Source organism: Sinocyclocheilus anshuiensis, unplaced genomic scaffold (genome assembly GCF_001515605.1).
Source record: "Sinocyclocheilus anshuiensis isolate Anshui unplaced genomic scaffold, SAMN03320099.WGS_v1.1 scaffold1857, whole genome shotgun sequence".
Classification (NCBI taxonomy): Eukaryota; Metazoa; Chordata; class Actinopteri; order Cypriniformes; family Cyprinidae; genus Sinocyclocheilus; species Sinocyclocheilus anshuiensis.
Window position 1 is genome coordinate 151,520 of NW_015540280.1, and position 18,582 is coordinate 170,101.

General features: G+C 37.7%; 1 protein-coding gene across 1 annotated transcript in view; it reads right to left on the reverse strand.

Moving 5' to 3' along the window:
• Window positions 1-17,505, reverse strand: part of LOC107687301 (RNA-binding protein 10-like) — a 27,191-nt gene extending 9,686 nt beyond the window's left edge. Inside the window, exons 1-14 of the mRNA XM_016484583.1 lie at window positions 17,428-17,505; window positions 16,830-16,903; window positions 12,834-13,362; window positions 12,450-12,638; window positions 11,199-11,268; window positions 7,830-7,903; window positions 5,386-5,472; window positions 4,625-4,685; window positions 4,368-4,526; window positions 3,058-3,218; window positions 2,865-2,962; window positions 1,606-1,693; window positions 298-490; window positions 131-216 (exon numbers count right to left, since the gene is read on the reverse strand). Of these exons, the coding sequence (XP_016340069.1) occupies window positions 131-216; window positions 298-490; window positions 1,606-1,693; window positions 2,865-2,962; window positions 3,058-3,218; window positions 4,368-4,526; window positions 4,625-4,685; window positions 5,386-5,472; window positions 7,830-7,903; window positions 11,199-11,268; window positions 12,450-12,638; window positions 12,834-13,362; window positions 16,830-16,846 (1,812 nt within the window). The 5' untranslated portion in view covers window positions 16,847-16,903; window positions 17,428-17,505. The remainder of the gene's footprint in view (window positions 1-130; window positions 217-297; window positions 491-1,605; window positions 1,694-2,864; window positions 2,963-3,057; window positions 3,219-4,367; window positions 4,527-4,624; window positions 4,686-5,385; window positions 5,473-7,829; window positions 7,904-11,198; window positions 11,269-12,449; window positions 12,639-12,833; window positions 13,363-16,829; window positions 16,904-17,427) is intronic.
• Window positions 17,506-18,582: the final 1,077 nt, after the last annotated feature.

The following is an 18,582-nucleotide window of genomic DNA, read 5'->3' on the forward strand; positions in this document are numbered from 1 at the left end:
TCTTTTATCTCTCTTTAAGGACTAAAATACACACACACACACACACACACACACACACACACACACACAAAGACAATTAGTGCTTCAGAAAAGCAAAAGCTTGAAACTTAATTGTAACTAAGAAAACTACCTGATGGGCTTGTGTGGAGGTTGTAGTGGTGATAAGTTGAGTGTGGGATGCTGCGAGCGCCAATATGGAGGTAGCACCTGTTTCTCCTGTGATCAAATACAGATTCACACTTACTGCAATACAAGACTCGTGTGCTTACAGCAGATGTAAGTGAGCTGTGGTTATACCTGTAGAGGCTGTTCCTCCGTCAGTAGCACCTAATGTTGTGTGGCTGGTCAGTAGCGCAGGCACTGGCCCTTTAAAGGCTTGCGTCTCTGCACTGACAACCTGCACTGCCTCCAGCCCAAACACAGCTGCTGCCGCCCCCTGCTGGTGCACACCGATATCACCGCTCTGAGCTGCTGCCGAGAGCTGGGCCGTCTGGAACCAAAAAAAAAAAAAAAAACGAAACAATGGAACAATAACCAGTGGTCACCATCTCAACAGGAATTTACATCTCAACATTTATTTTTTTTTAATAACTAATGAACTAAAGACTTTTTCACAAATATATGTAATTTTTCATTATGAAAACCATAAACGATACAATGGAACAATAACCAGTGGTCACCATCTCAACAGGAATTTACATCTCAACATTTATTTTTTTTTAATAACTAATGAACTAAAGACTTTTTCACAAATATATGTAATTTTTCATTATGAAAACCATTGAAAATAGCGATGCACCAAAATTTTCACAACTAAAAATATTTGGCGAATTTTATTTATTTTTTTTCCGCCTGAACTGTTTAGGAGGGTCAAAATTGCACAAATTAAAGGGATAGTCCACCCAAAAATTAACAACATGACGGTGAGTAATTAATGACATACATTTCATTTTTGGGTGAACTCTCTCTTTAAACCACCATTTTGGTCAATTGGTGACGTTTAAAGAGATAGTTCACCCAAAAATGAAATGCATGTCATTAAATCACTCACCCTCATGTCGTTCATTTTTGGGTGGACTATCCCTTTATTTGTGCTTCTCCAATGGCACATTTTGACTGTGTCTGTCTATTTTATGCACACAACATGGATAAACTACTAACTACTAATTTATTTTCATTTTCAGAATTTGACAAATTGAAACTTACATTTTGGTTTCAGTGTTTTCTTAAAAAAAAAAAAAATCAGTGCATCACTACTTGAAAAATGGCTAGTACAGTATTGAGGTAATATTCAACAAACACAATCATTTTTTCTAAACTTTCTTGATTCTGAGTGGTTAAGATGAAATAGAACCAAGTTTGAATATAACAGTTACATATCACAGATTTTTTTAAACTAGTAACAGTCACAGCCCAAAAACATCTTCAGTTAGACAAATGTACATGTGGTAACTATGGCATAAGCAGAATAAACTGACATTAATTTAGTCTGCTGCCACTGTGTGCACTTTCATTTTAAACCATTCAACATTCGAAAGTTCATTTTTTCATCCATATTAGTATTTATGTTGTTAATCAAGCCTAATTTTCCTGAGCTGTGGGTACCTGCGTGACGGCCCACTGAGCTGCAGCTATAGCTGTACTCGCTACTGTCGCCCCACTCACCCGATTGCCATCTGTCAGAAAAACATCACTGAGAGACAGAGAGAGAACTCATAAAACTCTACCCCATACATGTAAAGCATTATTACAGTAATAAGGGGTTCTGTAAACATTCTCTCACATGCAGGGCCGTGCACAGGGGGGTGGCCCGGTGGCTAGAGCCACTGCCCCTTTGCCCTCATCGGCTGAGTTGCCCCTTTCACCAATCCGCCCCCCCCCATCACCCCAGCTCAAGCAGTCTGTTCCCACTCCGTTAAAGATCCGCTGATTCCGCGCTGTGTTTTCCCGCCCGCTGCGTAGCATCACTCACGATGTGCCCGCTCTCTGGAGTGGAGACCACAGTTCCCAATGTCGTTGCATTAACAGGTGGATGCATTACAATCCACATTACAGTCAGTGGATGATTCTCTGAATTAGTAATTAGGTAGTTTGTTTGTGTATTTCTGTTGGTAATGATTTGCTCTCAGTCTTTTAAAATAACAACAAAATATCCACGTTTTTAAAATTAGAATGTCTAAATCAAATGATTGTTCCCGATCAGATCTAATTTAAATAACACAAAATTCGCTGTTCATTTGCGTGGTTTTTATATGTTGCTAAATCACCTATATGTATCATAAATATGTTTAGACCTGGATAAATTTGCTTTGATGTAACAACCACATCATCTGTTATGCTAAAATTTGACTTTGACAAGCCAAAAACAGTTTTTAAAGTAAATGGGTGCCTTCCATTCCCCCCATGTGCTTCTCCTTTTCACAGTCTGGCAGAAATGATTGGTGGTTCCAAAACACATGGTCACATGACAGTAAAAGTGTACAGTTGCCAAGATACAGGGGGTGGGTAAACTTACCCACTGGCTCAACTTACCCCACTCTCCCCTACTTCCATTGAAGATGAGGCAGAAGCAGGCTCAGAGAGTGAGGGAGAGCCCACTCGTATCAAAACATCTACAATAAAGTCTGAAATTATTACAGAGTGTGCTGTCTTCTCTTTTAATTGTATATTTGTAACAACTGGATATTTGTATTAACAAGCACCCATCCCCCCCAGTGCCCCTTTTTTGGTTTTGGGCCACTGCCCCTCAAAATGTCTGTGCACGGCCCTGCTCACATGTGTGGCTTCACTGCATTTTCCTATTACACAACTATGACGTCAGCATTATGCTGCAGGATCAGTATCAGAACAACATGAACTCATACCGTTTGGAGCCCTTGGCAAACTCCACAGAAATTAGCTTTCCATCGATAGAGAGAAGAGGCTGCAGGGACTGGAGGATCTGAAGCAGCTGTGAAGCCTCCTAAAACACACAATGGAATACCTGTTCGTGTTAGTCTTACACATACGTTTTGTAGCCACGATACAGCGCTAACAGAACTAGTGTCATCGTCTTACCACAATAGTAGTGAGCTGCAGGAAAGCAAACCCTCGGTTGAGCTGCGTCTGTTTGTCTTTGATGAGCCGTACATTTGAAGGTGAGAGAGTAGCAAACGGGGCCAGAGCAGACAAAATGGCCTCCAGCGTTGTATGGGGTCCCAGATTCCTCAAAATCAGAGCTGTAGAGGATAGATGTGAATACAGTGTCTTACCCCAGATGAAAGTGTTAAAGGCATAGTTCACCCAAAAACGAAAATTTGCTGTTCATTTACTCACCCCCAGACCATTCTTTTTTTCTTCAGCAGAACAGTGAAGATGATTTTAATCTGAAACCGTGGTCCTTGGTGATTCATAAAGTGCAATTCAATGGCTAAGTCAATGGCTACCGTCACTTTAAGAGTCAAACACAAAATTAATACCTATGGCTTCTGATGATATACTGAGGTCTTATGAAGCAAAATGATCTGTGCAGTCTCGGACAATGTGGAATTCTGACTCTTTTCCATGAACTGGTTCTTCTGTACTGTTTATTTTAATCAACTAGTTCAAATCATTGATTCATTTACGTAATCACGCAATGACGTCACGTATACCCAAAGCACCCAATAATGATGTAAAAAGCAGGTGTTTTATTTGTCTAAAGCATATAAAGTGAATAAACCTGACTTCATTAGCTCATCTTTTTACATAAACCATAAAAAACATCAAAACTTTCATTTGCGCAGTTCACACATCCGGCTCATTGGTCTTCGGTCTGAGTCAAACTGTTTCCTCAGTTCACTGACTGTTGGAGTAACTGGAGCGCTGAATGAGTTGGCAAAAATCAGCATCATAGGACTTTGAGTCATAGTGACTGTCAGGCATGCCAGAAAAAGAAGTTTGATTGAGTAAATTGCAGACCTGTGGTGCTCAAGCCGTGAACTGCTTCAGTTGGTTCAGTCCGATTTAGTGAACTGGTTAGTGCACCAAAAAGAACTGGTTCAAAAGAAAGATCCGTTCACAAACCGAACAGCACTCCAGACTATTAGCCTGAGGCTCTGGATTACAGTAATAATGTTGTAAATAACGTTCAGTTTCTTGCACAGACTGATCGTTTCGCTTCATAAGACCTCAATATATGATTACGAGCCATGGGTATTAATTTTGTGTTGCGTGATATGCTTTTTTGGCTCTCTAAGTGACGGTAGCCAACGACTATTATGAAAAAAAAATTGTATTTACTGTTCTACTGAAGAAAAAAGTCCTCTACATCTTCGATGGCCTGAGGACGAGTAGATTAGCAGCGAATTTTAATTTTAACTATCCCTATAAATGTGTGTATAACTTACTGTCATTGGCCACCTCGGCAGCCGGGGACGAGGAACTTAAGTTGATTAGTGGAGCTGCTGTCTGGTATATGGCAGGAAGGGGCAGTAAACCCTGAGCTGAGTCCTTTAATTGCCCCAGAGGTAAACTCTTTGGCACCAGAGGCAGTTTCAACTCAGCCTCTGAAAACAAAGGGCCATATGCACAAGGATTTACATTTATATTCATGTTTTTGCCATGCGGTCACAAATAGCTGCAACAAATTAATTTGAATTCACACCTGATTTTGGAACTCCGCATTTGAAACACTTTTCTCTTCGTTTGAAGTTCTGTACTCCACACTGTCAATCAAAACAGATGTTTGGCAAAACTCAAGACAGAATATTTTGTTTACTTAAAGGAAAAAAAAAACAACTTTTTTTTTAATTAATATTTTAAACAGTAGTTTTAAATATTAATATATAAATATTAAAGAGTGTTTGTCCATTGAAACGCCATTCCACCAAAACTTTGAAAAGGTTTATAAAGACATCGTAAAAGTAATCCATGTGAAACGAGCAGTTTAATCCAAGACTTTTGAATCACCGTTTCTGACATAAATGTTGATAAATATACAAAAAATGCACTATTACTTGAATGTTTTTCCACTTGATCTATTGTTGTGACATCATCAATATAATTGTAATATTTAAATATATACATATAGTAAACATCTGTGCTCTATGTATATGTATTGATCGTTTATATGTAAATAAAAGCCTAAATCAAATGTGTTCAATCATACAATGCTATCTGAAAGTGTCTCTTCAGAAGTCTTGGATTAAACCGCTCAATTCATATGGATTAATTTTATAATTAGTCTTTATGAACTTTTTGAAAGTTTAGGGACAAAAATCTCTCATGTTTCAATAAAAATATCTCCATATGGGTTTGGAACAACATGATGGTAAATGATGACAGAATCTTCATTTTTAAATGAACTCAAAGGCATACTTATTCAACAACTAATTAAACTGAAATAAAGAACATTATGAAAGTTACCTTATTGCAGAGCCAGTCTTCATTAGCACGGGGCTTTGGGTCACTGTAGTGCATAGATACACGCTGTCCCAATATAGTGAGCACTCTCTGAAAGTGAGACACAGGAAGAGAGGGGACAAAAGAATAAGAGAGGGTAAATATCATTTTCAGGATGGAATTGGCACACTTGAGTCCTCATCTCACACAAGAGGGGAGGAGAAGACTGGATTAAGGAGAGAGAGGAAGACAGATATCACCATCAGCTTGAGAGGACTCAGAAAGACGCGCCGGCCTGCGTGTGAGAGAGTGTGTGCAGACACCCTCTCCAGCCAAAAGCCTCAACCTCCCCCATTCAGGGGAACACAAACATGTCACGCTCACTCCTGCCCACCCTGAAAACCCACATTAAGCCATAAATAAAACATCCAGACAGAAGTTTCCCAAAAGCAAACTCATACAGCGATGACAGGACATGTAGAATAAAGACCTGAATGTATTATTAAACCTGAGCCAAAAATAAATCTTTGAGGAGCTCAATGCTAAAAAATAAACGACAACTTCCCTCATTCAAGCTGTACTTCATAATGGCATTAAAGAGAGAATTCACCCAAAAATTAAAAATAGTTGTTACTTCACTCACCCTCAAGCCATCTAAGATGTAGGTGACTTTTTTCTTTAGTAAAACAGTAAAAAAAATGTAGCTTAAATCACTAAAAAGATACAGTTCAGAAGAATTATTTGTTTGTGGTCTGTCTTGAGGCTCTGGATTACAGATAATAATGTTGTAAATAATTCAGTTTCTTGCACAGACCGATTGTTTCACTTCACAAGACCTCAATATATCGGCAGGAGACATGGGTATTAATTTTGTGTTGCCTGTATATGTTTTCTTGACTCTTAAAGTGACATTAGCCATTGACTTCATCACAAAGGACCACGGTTTCAGCTAAAAATCTTCTTTTCTTTTCTAATGAGAAAAAAAAGTCACTTGCTTCTTGGATGGCCTGAGGGTGAATACATTAATAGCAAATTGTCATTTTGGAGGAAGTATCCCTTTAATAAACAATCCTTAACATAACTGAAGACTTAAAGAAAACCAACAACTAACCAATTACCTGATTTTGAGCACTTCAGAGGTCTGATATTAAGACAAACAACATTACCCTGTACTTGTGTACATAAAACATGTATGCCTAGATATTGTTTCATGTTCAATTATTTGCTATATAGCACCCCATCATTCTCCCCCAATACAAAAATAACATTTTCTCAGCATTGTTAAAATCAGTTTATGGGCTAGTAACTCAAAGTTTGTCATTTCAAATCCCATTCGGACTACAGACCAACCACAGTCCATTCACGAACCGTCTTCATCATGCGACACGCAAAAACAGCAAGCACTGGCTGAAATAGCCAATTCCAAATCTGACTGCTATACCAGAAATACCAGAAATCGGGGTGCACAGCATGAAACAAATTGGGGTTTAGAAAGGTATTGGTCTGCTACTTTACTTAAAATAATTATCATTTTCAGTTATCATTTACTCTCTCCATTAGCAGCAAGAACACTAGATATCCATGTTCATTTCTAATGGTTTTATATGTGAAATAATTAGTACTTATTACTTCTGTGAAGACTTCTGGTCAAAGTCTAGTTTTCTTCAGCCGTCTCCACAGTTTTCTGTACAATTGTTTGGGGAAACAAAGGCATCATTATTTAGATCAGATTATATTCCAAATGGTCTATTATTGTGGCATCATCAGCACAAAAACAAAATTGTGGTTTACATGACTGTCAAACAAACTTCCTGTCTGAGTGGGCGATTCTTAGTCAGAATAAGCTGCAATGTGGACCTGATGCTCTCTAGCACTTCAGCAAGGAGGTTTACTTCAGGTATTTTGAGGGGAATGACCCTGTAATGAGTGTACCATAAGTAAACTTAAAAATAATAAATGCCATTGTATCACATTATTAACTTATTCCTAGCTATCATGTAAACTGATATTCAGTATACAGGTCAGCTAATCTATGGACTCACTGGTAATAATTTAATCATTTAATTAGAAGATACTTTAGCGGAACACCAAATTCTCATGCTGTTTTGGAACACGTTTCAAAGTCATGTGGATTCAACTAGAGAGACACGAAATATAGGGCAGGTCTCACACTAGGATCTTATGGCTGCCAAGAGACACTGCGGCAGATGACTGAAAAAGGGAGATAATAGCACACACAAACTGAGCTTTCAGGGGAATGCTGCTGAATTTATACTGAACTTGGGCATTTCCAGAAAATACCCAACTAGTAGCAGTCCAATACTTGTGCTAGACAGACAACAGACAGACCTCATTCTTAAGAGATGGCGAAATCTGTGAAATCATAAGGAATCCAGGCGTAAAGGGTATATTATATCCATACACGTGTGGACTTGTAGTGTGTATGCGTGTGTGCAGTGTGAAGTGACCTGGTTGGTCTCCATCCAGCGGCTGGCCTCCTGCAAGTGATTAAACTCGACGAAGGCGAATCCTCTGCTCTGACCTGGAGACACAGCCGTCGCCGGGCCACAATGACAGAACAACAACAACGTAGTGAGGGGTTAGTGTTTTCATATCGAGAGAGAGAGGGAGAAAGATAGAGACAGAGAGATGGTAGAAAGAGATATAGCTGTATTCTAAACAATCATCACTGCCTTTAAAGGGGTCATATGATGTTGCTAAAAATAACATTATTTTGTTTATTTTTGGTGTAATGAAATGTGTTTATGCGGTTTAAGGTTCAAAAAACACATTATTTTCTACATACTGTACATTATTGTTTCTCCTCTATGCCCCGCCTTTCTGAAACGCGTCGATTTTTACAAAGCTCATCGGTCTGAAAAAAAATTGAAATAGCATCGTATGACCCCTTTAAACTTCTATAACTGATGGATGTTTTTGACCCTCTGCTATTTACACCAGCCAATTTAACATTAATTGCACAAAACAAGTATTAGAAAATGTGGGTACACAAAACTATTAGATGTCTGATGAGTTACCAACAAAATCTAACATCTGAGAACCATATACACTACCATTCAAAAGTTTGGTCGCGTGAAAGAAGTCTTTTGGTGAATTTGTAAAATATTACAATTTAAAATAATTTAAACATTTAAAAATATTAAAATGCAAAGCTGAATTTTCAGCATCATTACTCCAGTCTTCAGTGTCACATGATCCTTCAGAAATTATTCTAATTTGTGGAATTTGTCTCTTTGGGTTGTTCAACACCAATCTGGTCGAATCTTAAATTGTCTGATTCACTCTGATACCCTACAGGGGTTTGTTTAGCTGATTTTTGGCCTAAAATAAGGGTGGGCAAAACCTTACATTCTGATGACCAATTATATATATATATATATATATATATATATATATAAAAACAATTTTTTGGATTGTTGTTTTTAAAACATTTTGACACTGCCTGATCCACAAAATTTGCATACAAGTCTAACTTACAATACCTCTAATCTCATTTTGATTATAGGTTTAAACTTTAAGTCTGTACAGTACAGGTTGATACCTCTGGGCCTGAAATGCCAAAGGACTGTGTTTAAAGGTCTCTGGCCAATCACCTCACATTGGATTAAGAATAAAGCTCTTAGAAATAGGCATTCCAAGCAGTCATACTGCAAACAAAACATAAGATATCTAATTGCTAAAAAAGATATTACATTTGAACCATTACCAGTTTAATTCAAATTAAATTTACTAATCTTTAAGCTGTAGTCTATAGCTATTCCACATGCCTTAAAAGTCAATAGTTTTCCTTAAACTTTAATCTTCGACCATAATACTTTCATGCCACTGACACATAAATAGGGTGGAAAAAATAAAGGAAACACCTGATAATACATAATTATCAATGATCTATATAGACTGTTTGCCTTCAAACAGCTTCAGTCCTTGGAATGCTGTCATCAAGTCCACAACCGTGTGGGGAACAGCACCATTCAAGAAGAGAATCTTGCTCTTCTTTGAGGTGTAATGGAGGGGGAAGTGTTTTGCAGAACAACTTGTATAGAACATTTTTACAATGACATTTACATCTGGTAATTAGCAACATCATGGAAGGTGTTTGACCTCATCCTGCTGTTAAAGAAGTCATTCTCAGTTGAACGCTGCAGGCGTTTTCACCACAGGATATGGCAACAGTGTTTTCCCCGTAGGGGGCTCTGGTCCTCTGTTATATAATTAGAGTAGTTGATTTAACATGTTAATTTGATATGTTTATTATGAAAAAAAAATGTATGCAAATCAAATTATTAAGGCAGCCTGTCCCGCCCAGACCTATATGTTATCTTATGTCTTTCTTGTATTCGGACAACAGGACGACGAATGACTGCATTGACGTAGCCAATGAGAATGCAGTTATATGCTCATAAAATTCAAGATATGAGGGAAAAATGCCTCGTATTGGTTTTTGTCATATTTATATCATATGATATAGTATAGCAATATCACACAAGTGCTGTTTTTTCCTCAAATATCCCCTTGATTGCAAATGTGATATTTAATGATCAGAATATCAGAAAGAGCTTTATTGCCAAGTGTGTTTCCACACACAAGAAATTCGTCTTGGTATCAGGAGCTGACAGTACAGAAAGTTGAAATGTATCTAAAATGCCAGCACTTCAGATGCAGCTTCTAAAAACAATGTTAGGTCCACACTGTAGCCTTAAAGGTTTAGGTGTAATAAATTCTATGTTGAATCAAAATATTTCTAAAGCTACATACAAGTCTATTCAGATCTTATTTAACACAATAATGACTTTAAATTATTTTTTGGAGGTAATTTCTTAGCTCAAATTTAATTGGCGGCATAAAATTTAGATTCAAATTTTTAATTGCTTGACGGCCCTAATAAATGATATTACAGTAAATTATAATTATGTATTACAGTCATCAGACATAATGATTTAGCTATTCCTTTATGGATTAGGAACAATATTTAAGAGTTTCCTAAAACACTGATTTAATTGGCATTCTTTGGCTTCTTCAAATGTAAATCCATTAGAACACAGACCAAAGATGAATCCTCAAAGCATCTCTTACTCTTAAAACTAATTAACCTACACTGACTCACCTTTGTAGCTGTGCAATTAAATTACCTGAAATAAACTAAAACCCTTTTAAATGGTGTTTACATTATTTTGTCCACCCTTTTAGTTGAGGACACAAAATTCCAAAACCCATCAAAAAAGCCAGAAATTGCCCACGTAATGGTCAGACACACTTGTCTTCTCAACACAGCTATTGCAAAATACTTACACAATGTAAGATGCAAGATCTTCCCCAGACTTCAGGACAAGAGCAATCAAAGTGAGATGAGGGATAAGGCTGGCAGGACATGTGAAACAAGCTCGGCACTTGGAGTAGTTGTGTTTGTGCTTGTGTGCCAGTGTGCGTGTTTCTGTTATTCCCATGCTTGTGGATGTATCGGGAGTGTTTACGTGAATATTGTCTGGTTAAGAATAGTCTGACAAGGGTTATGGTAAGAAAATAGTAACACACAATAGAGAACTGGAAATAAGCAGTGATGGCTTAAACAAAAATATGTGCAGGGAGTTAAAGAAACGTACACCTGAAGGTTTCAAAGCACCAGTACTAAACAGCATCTTTACTCAACTCAACTACACCAGGAGGAAAGTGAGAAAGAAGAGAGAGGCTGTATTGAAATAACACACTGAACTAGGCAGACGCAAGAGTGAGTTAAGGCTTGTTATGGAAGGCAGTGGAAGAGAGACTTGGAGGTCAGTCTGGGGTACAAAGAAGCCCCCTTAGTAGAGCTTTCTTACCTGAAGACTTGTTCCTCATGAGGCGAATCTCTCTGGGCTGGATCCCTTGCTCTTGCAGTTGAGCCCGAATCTAAAGATCAAACACCAGCGCTTAACTACACCAAACCTCATGGCATGACCTCAAAGAAAATATTTGGACAAAATGAGCATGCTAATGGATGAAATTTGCTGAAACTTTACTTACCCTCAGACCATCCAGGATGTAGAGAGTTTGTTTCTTCATCAGAACAGATTTGTAGAAATGTAGCATTGCATCACTTGTTCACCAATAGATGCTCTGCAGTGAATGGGTGCCGTCAGAATGAGAGTCCAAACAGCTGATAAAAACATCACAATAATCCACAAGTAATCCACACCCCTCCAGTCCATCACTTAACATCTTGTGAAGTGAAAACTGCATGTTTATTAAAAACAAATTCATCATTAAGGCATTTTAACTTTAAACATTCGCTTCTGGCCAAAATAATCCATAATAACGCTTCCTCCAGTGAAAAAGTCTGTCAACTTTTTTTTCTCCTTTCACATCAACATCCACTGACATATTTGTTCAGAACTGTTTTGGACTGTTTTCACTTGTGAATGTGCTTGATCTGTGCATATTTCTCTCCTGATTCAGAAAAGGTGACTTTTTCACCAGAGAAAACACAATTATGGAGAGGACGTGTATTTTAGCAATGGTTTAAAGTTAAAATGTCTTAATGATGTATTTTTTTCTTACAAACATGCAGCTTTTCACTTCACAAGATGTTAACTGATGGACTGGAGTGGTGTGGGTTATTTGTGGATTATTGTGATGTTTTTATCAGCTGTTTGGACTCTCATTCTGAACGTACCCATTCACTGCAGAGGATCCATTGGGGAGCAAGTAATGTAATACTAAATTTCTTACAAACCTGTTCCAATGAAAAAAAAAAAACTAACTCATCAACATCTTGGATTGCCTGAGTCTGAGTACATTTTCAGCAATTTTTCTTTTTTTATTATTTTGGCTGAACTATTCCTTTAAATTCTGTAATTTGTAGCATGATATGTATTACACCAAAAAATGTCAACCTATCCCACAGTTTTTAAAAACTATTTACTATGTACAATGTAAGTCTATAGTGCAAACAAACACCAACTGCCACACAGATTTCTACTGCAAAGTGAATGCAGTTCAGTTTTTGTTTTGATTTCTGTTGTAACAGTATGCCACAGACGTTTACTGAAATGGTTACTGTATCCATATGAAGAAATAAAAGTAAGACAAACCTCGTTAACAGTTGAATTTGGTGGGAGCATTCTCAGCATGACAATGTTGCTGGGTTTTTGGACCTGCTCTGTATCAGACCTGTAGTCCTGGTCACGGGGTTCTGACTCCTCCTGGCTCATTTCCAGAGCATGATGAAAGCTTCCATCTCTTATTTTGTCCCTAGCTGTTTGGGATTGGTCAGGAAAGCCCTAAATCAGGAAGACAGTCATCCTAGATATATATTACTCTGCTCAGGTTCTTAATAACAAAGAGAAATGTTTAGATATGATCAAATGTTTACACAGTAAACAATATAAGGCAAGTAAAAGAAATTAAGATTTAATGATTGTAAGCTTATGATTCATAGAAAACAAAAACAGTTCTGGAGAGAAAAATGTACCAACTTGTTTGTGTGCAGAATGTCTGATATGTTTGTCTTCCTCAGCTCTCCATTCTGCACTGTATTCGCCCTGAGAGTTGTGCCGCCCTTTAACTCTGCCCCAGGTGTTGTCCTCATTTTCTTCACCTCCATCTGGGTTTTGTTCATCCAGATAGACCTTCGGTCCTGATCTAAATGTCTGCATATCTCTCCTGTGTGCATCAATCTCTGGGTCAAACTCATAATCCTCATCATCTTGCTGGAATCTTGAGTGGATATTCTCATTTGGGGAACTTTGGAGGAGACTTTTTCCAAGTTGGCTGTTTTTGGACCCATGGTTTCCCTTTTGTCTGAATACGGGTCGGTTATTCAACAAATTACCTGAGGCAAAATCTCTCACGCCTTCAAAACTACTATCAGGCTCATGCTGTCTTACATTTGTTAACCTGCTATTCAGTCTATTTTCTTGCCCATAGCCGCGATAGTCCATGTCCCTATAGTCATGATCATCAGACTCTTTCCCATAGCGACCCATGCGGTCACCACGACCGCCCCTATGACACCATAAAAGAGAAAGATTTAGGCAATCTGTAGCTTAAAAAAAAAATAGTTCACTCAATTCACTGAAAATGTACTCATCCTCAGGCTATCCAAGATGTAGATGACTATGTTTCTTTATTGGAACAGATTTGGAGAAATTACATCACATTAGCATTACATCACTTGCTCAGCAATGGATGCTCTGCAGTGAATGGGTGCCGTCAGAATGAGAGTCCAAACAGCTGATAAAAACATCACAATAATCCACAGCACTCCAGTCCATCAATTAACATCTTGTGAAGTGAAAAACTGTTTGTTTGTAAGAAACAAATCCATTAAGATATTTTTAGGTTCAAACCATTGCTTCTGACTAAAATACAAGTCCTCCATCCAAAATATTGTGCTCTCCTGTGAAAAAGACATCTCGTCTGAATCAAGAGAGAAATAAGCACAGATCAAGCACCTTTTACAAGTGAAAACAACACAGATAAAGCACCGTTTACAAGTGAAACAGTCCTAAATTAATATATTGGTGGATATTGATATGAGAGGACAAGACAGGATGGACTTTCTCACTGGATGAAGTGTTATTATGGATTTTTTGGCCAGAAGCAAAAGTATAAAATTAAAGGGGTCATACGATGCAATTTCAAGTTTTCCTTTCTCTTTGGAGTGTTACAAGCTCTTGGTGCATAAAGAAAATCTGTAAAGTTGCAAAGACTAAAGTCTCAAACCTAAAGAGATATTCTTTATAAAAGTTAAGCTCGTTCTAACACGCCCCCACATGTCTACGTCACTATGTGGGAAGATTTGCATAACGCCGTCCAAATGTTCACGCAAAGAAAGGAGTAACTTTTGGCGCTTTTCCACTGCGTGGTACGACTCGGCTCGGTACGGCACGGTTCGGCTCGGCACGGTTTGCGTTTCCACTGCAGTTCAGTACCGCTTTAGAGTGGGCGGGATTATTCACATGTCGTTATAGTTGCGACTCGGTATCGGCAAGTACCATAAATAAAAGTATCGGTATCGGGCAAGTACTGGAAAAAGTGGTATCGGTGCATCCCTAATTTAAAGGATTTGCCACTGATGATTCAAACTGAGTTTTGAGCAGTGTAGTGTAGCGCTTGTTGTTTGTCATTTCTCTGATCACAAATGCAGACATGGTTTTATGTTTACGCAGCGCGATGCAACGCAACACGTAAAAAGACAGTATAAGTCATTATAATCCGTAATTATGTCCCCACTGGATGCAACAAATGCCTCGTTTATAATGGGTTTTAATGTTTTTGAATCATCGCTCCGGCCGGACAGGGCATCATCACAGTATGGTAAGGGGCGTAACATTTCCGTCACACGCTTGAGGTATTCGGCCAATCACAATGCACTGGATAGCTGGCCAATCAGAGCACACCTCGCTTTTCAGACCGATGAGCTTTGTAAAAATCGACGCGTTTCAGAAAGGCGGGGCACAGAGGAGAAACAATAATGTACAGTATGTGGAAAATAATGTGTTTTTTGAAACTTAAACCGCATAAACATTTCATTACACCAAATACACAAAATAATGTTCTTTTTAGCAGCATCATATGACCCCTTTAAAATTAAAATCTTGATTTAGTCTCATTTAGTACAAACACGTAGGTTTTTACTTCACAAGATGTTAACTGATGGACTGGAGTGGTGTGGATTACTTGTGGATTATTGTGATGATTTTATCAGCTGTTTAAACTCTCATTCTGACGGCATCCATTCACTGCAGAGGATCCATTAGTGAACAAGTGATGTAATGATAAATTACTCTAAATCTGTTCCCATGAAGAAACAAACTCTCTATATCTTGATCGATCTGAGGCTGAAGTACAATCAACAATCTTGCTCAAGTCAAGAACCAAGCATATGCAATCATGTACTGTCAGTGTGGTAGATAAAACATATTTAAACTAAGCAGTGACAGCAGCATCCTGCAGTGTGAAGTGGCATTTTATCTAAAACTAATTCAATCAACATCCGTCTACTTAGTTATTATAGATGCAGCTTTATGGCATCTTATTAACTAAAAGACAGCATGGAATACTTGTTATATACTATAATACTTGCTTCCCTATATTTGTAAACCCATCTATTACACTGAAGGACTATTTAGGTAAACTTCAAAAAGTTGATGTTGAAAGGGTAAAAAAAATTGTGATCAGCTGCAGGAACTTAAAGGGGTCATGACATGAGAAATCAAATTTGTCTTGATCTTTTGGCATATAAGAGGTCTTTGTACCATTTAACCATCCTGCAATTTTCATAGCTTAAAATGTTCCCCTCATTTAAACAAAACATTTATTTAATCCAGCTCCAAAAATGGCTCATTTGGATCTGAGGTGCAAGATGACATCACCCGGACACAAACATTTGCATAAACATTGCCTCCAGAGCAAGACATCGACAAATAGTATTCTTCTCACCATATGCCCATCCCACTGGCGTTCAGTCACTTAACGGCTGACACTTGATTACGCTGAATGCGAGTGTCGTGTCGCATCAAAAGCAAACAGAAATTACAATCACTTGTAAGTTCATTGTCGGAGCTGAGCTGAGCTGAATGAGAGAGAGAGAGAGAGAGAGAGAGAGAGAGAGAGAGAGAGAGCTCTAAAACAGCGCAGCATGGCCTCGCCCCCTTTGCTGCCTTTTCCCGAGGGCGGGGTTTATCTGGGTTTGTGATGTCACGAACCCGGGAAGTAACTCGTTGTAGTCCCTACCAGCCGTTTTTGTAGCATTAAACTGCCAGAAATTTAAAAGACGATATCTCCGTTTGCATTGAACTTTCAGCTTCGTAACTTTGCAGATATTGTCAGCAACATTACACACTAACTAACGTTAAAAAAAGTGAAATCGCAATGAACCACCCCTTTAAGTGTAGTGTACTCCCCCATGGCTTGCGTCAGCACTGGTCAATGCACTGATTTCTATAAAGTGAAGCTTCTGCTTCTCCCCATTGTGTACCCCTCACGTCACTAGCTCCGCCCTTGCGCCATAGCTCGTGACCAGAAGAGAATATGAGTCGTTTTGAGGGGGGGGGGAGATTAACGTTTTTGATTAAAGATTACGAGGGCACATGATTTTTTTAAAAATAATGAAGTGCAAGGATAAATGATTTATAATAAACACTACAGTATTCCATTAAAAAAATAAGAATTGTTTTCATGTCAACTTTAAAATAAGAGTTTTTCCAAATATTTATTAGTTTTTTGCGCAAAAAAAAAATCCATGTCATGACCCCTTTAAATACTTTTCTGCATGTAGTTGCACACCTAAAATCTTTAGTACATTTAAGAGTTAATGTTGGTTATTTGTCATTTACCCATTCAGGTTTAACAGCATGAAGTTATGTAATAAGGTCAAAATATGTATGCACAAATCCATCCAGTGGTTAAATGCAAATTCATATTAAAATGAGAAGGTAACACTGCAGGCTGATGGACTCTTGACCTACCTCCTCTCATAATCCATGCTTTAGTGCAAGTCGACAGAAACGCCCACTTTTTTCTCTTCCAGCTTCATTTACAACTGTTGACGAAATATGTATCGATCAACTGTCACAAAAAAATGCATAAAAACAAAGATTTTTACTTGACCTCAACTGATCATTTTAGTAAGGGGCAGGACGGAAAGTAGCGTGAGCTGTATGCAATGCAATGGATTGGTCCAAACCAAAAACGTCATTTGCATATCATTTCTTAAACGCCATTTGGAAAAACTAAAAAAGGCTGTAAAAAATGCGCCAGATAAGACATCCAGTAGTTTCTGCAGGGTTGTTCAGTCCAGCAGATGCTAAACTGAGCCTGACACTAATCTATAGAAAAACATACATCTAAATACATACACAACAACCGTCAATGAAAGTTCTATCCCTGTGTGCCCCAAATAAATGTCATTTGCAAAAGAACCCCTTAACGAAGCTGCGCGCATGTCAGCTTAGACTGAGTTCAGAGAACACGGTCTCCAATCCAACGCGCGCAAACGCCGCGACAAGCAGCAAGATACACAGAACCTTTAAAATAAAATAATAATGACAGCATGAAGTCACTTACCTCTGTTACACCAGCAGCGTCACACGCGGCTGAAACTGATACAGTGTATGTGTATGACGCCCCACAGCAGAGCTCAGTAAAATGGCCTCAGTCCGGGAGGCGGGGACACAACTCTCCAGCTGATTGGCTTAAAACACACTGGCATGCAAACGCATAGAAATGTGTATTTGGTAAGGTAACCATTACTACATCCCACACAGTCTCTTTTGTGGCTTAGAATTTCTGTTAACTTGTGACTTTAATATTTCTAAACTCCCTCTTAAATTGTCCAAATTCCACCAGCAAGTGCTTTTAGCCCTGCTACTCACACAATTTCTCTCCTCACACCTCCTTCATTTGGAATAATGCAAGGAATTGGTTTAACAGGGATATTAATCATCTTATGAATATGTTTGATAATTATGGGAATCTTTTAATTTATGAACAATTCATGCGAATTTAATTCGGTCATTAAAGCTATTCCTCCTACTCTTGTTCATCTTGTTAAAAGTCATATTCACTATAACTCTACAATAATGACAAAACCAAAATTAATTTTAAACGGTCTTGAACTGATTGATAAAAAATGCAATAACAAACATATTTGTACTGTTTTCCAAAAACAAAATAAAATAACACCTAAATTCTTTTGGAACTCTATTATTGATAATATTAATTGGAAGACTGCTTGGTTAATTCTAAATATTGTATCAATAACAAAACTAAAGAAATACATTTTTTTTAATCTAGTAAAGGATAAATACTGTTTTTCTTTAAAGGATACTATTGTGTACTATGAAAACAATGCTAACAAAGGTCTTGAATACACTGTTAATTTATTCATATTGCTGGCAAAATTTTATATACATAAACAAAAATGCTTAAATTCATCCCCAATATTTAAGGTATTTTTAGTGGAATTTGATTGTTTTATATCTTCTCTGAAATTGTTAAAAAACAAAAAGTCATTAACATGTATTTTTGGAAGGAATTGGCAGAATTTATTTTTAATCTAGTAAAGGATAAATACTGTTTTTCTTTAAAGGATACTATTGTGTACTATGAAAACAATGCTAACAAAGGTCTTGAATACACTGTTAATTTATTCATATTGCTGGCAAAATTTTATATACATAAACAAAAATGCTTAAATTCATCCCCAATATTTAAGGTATA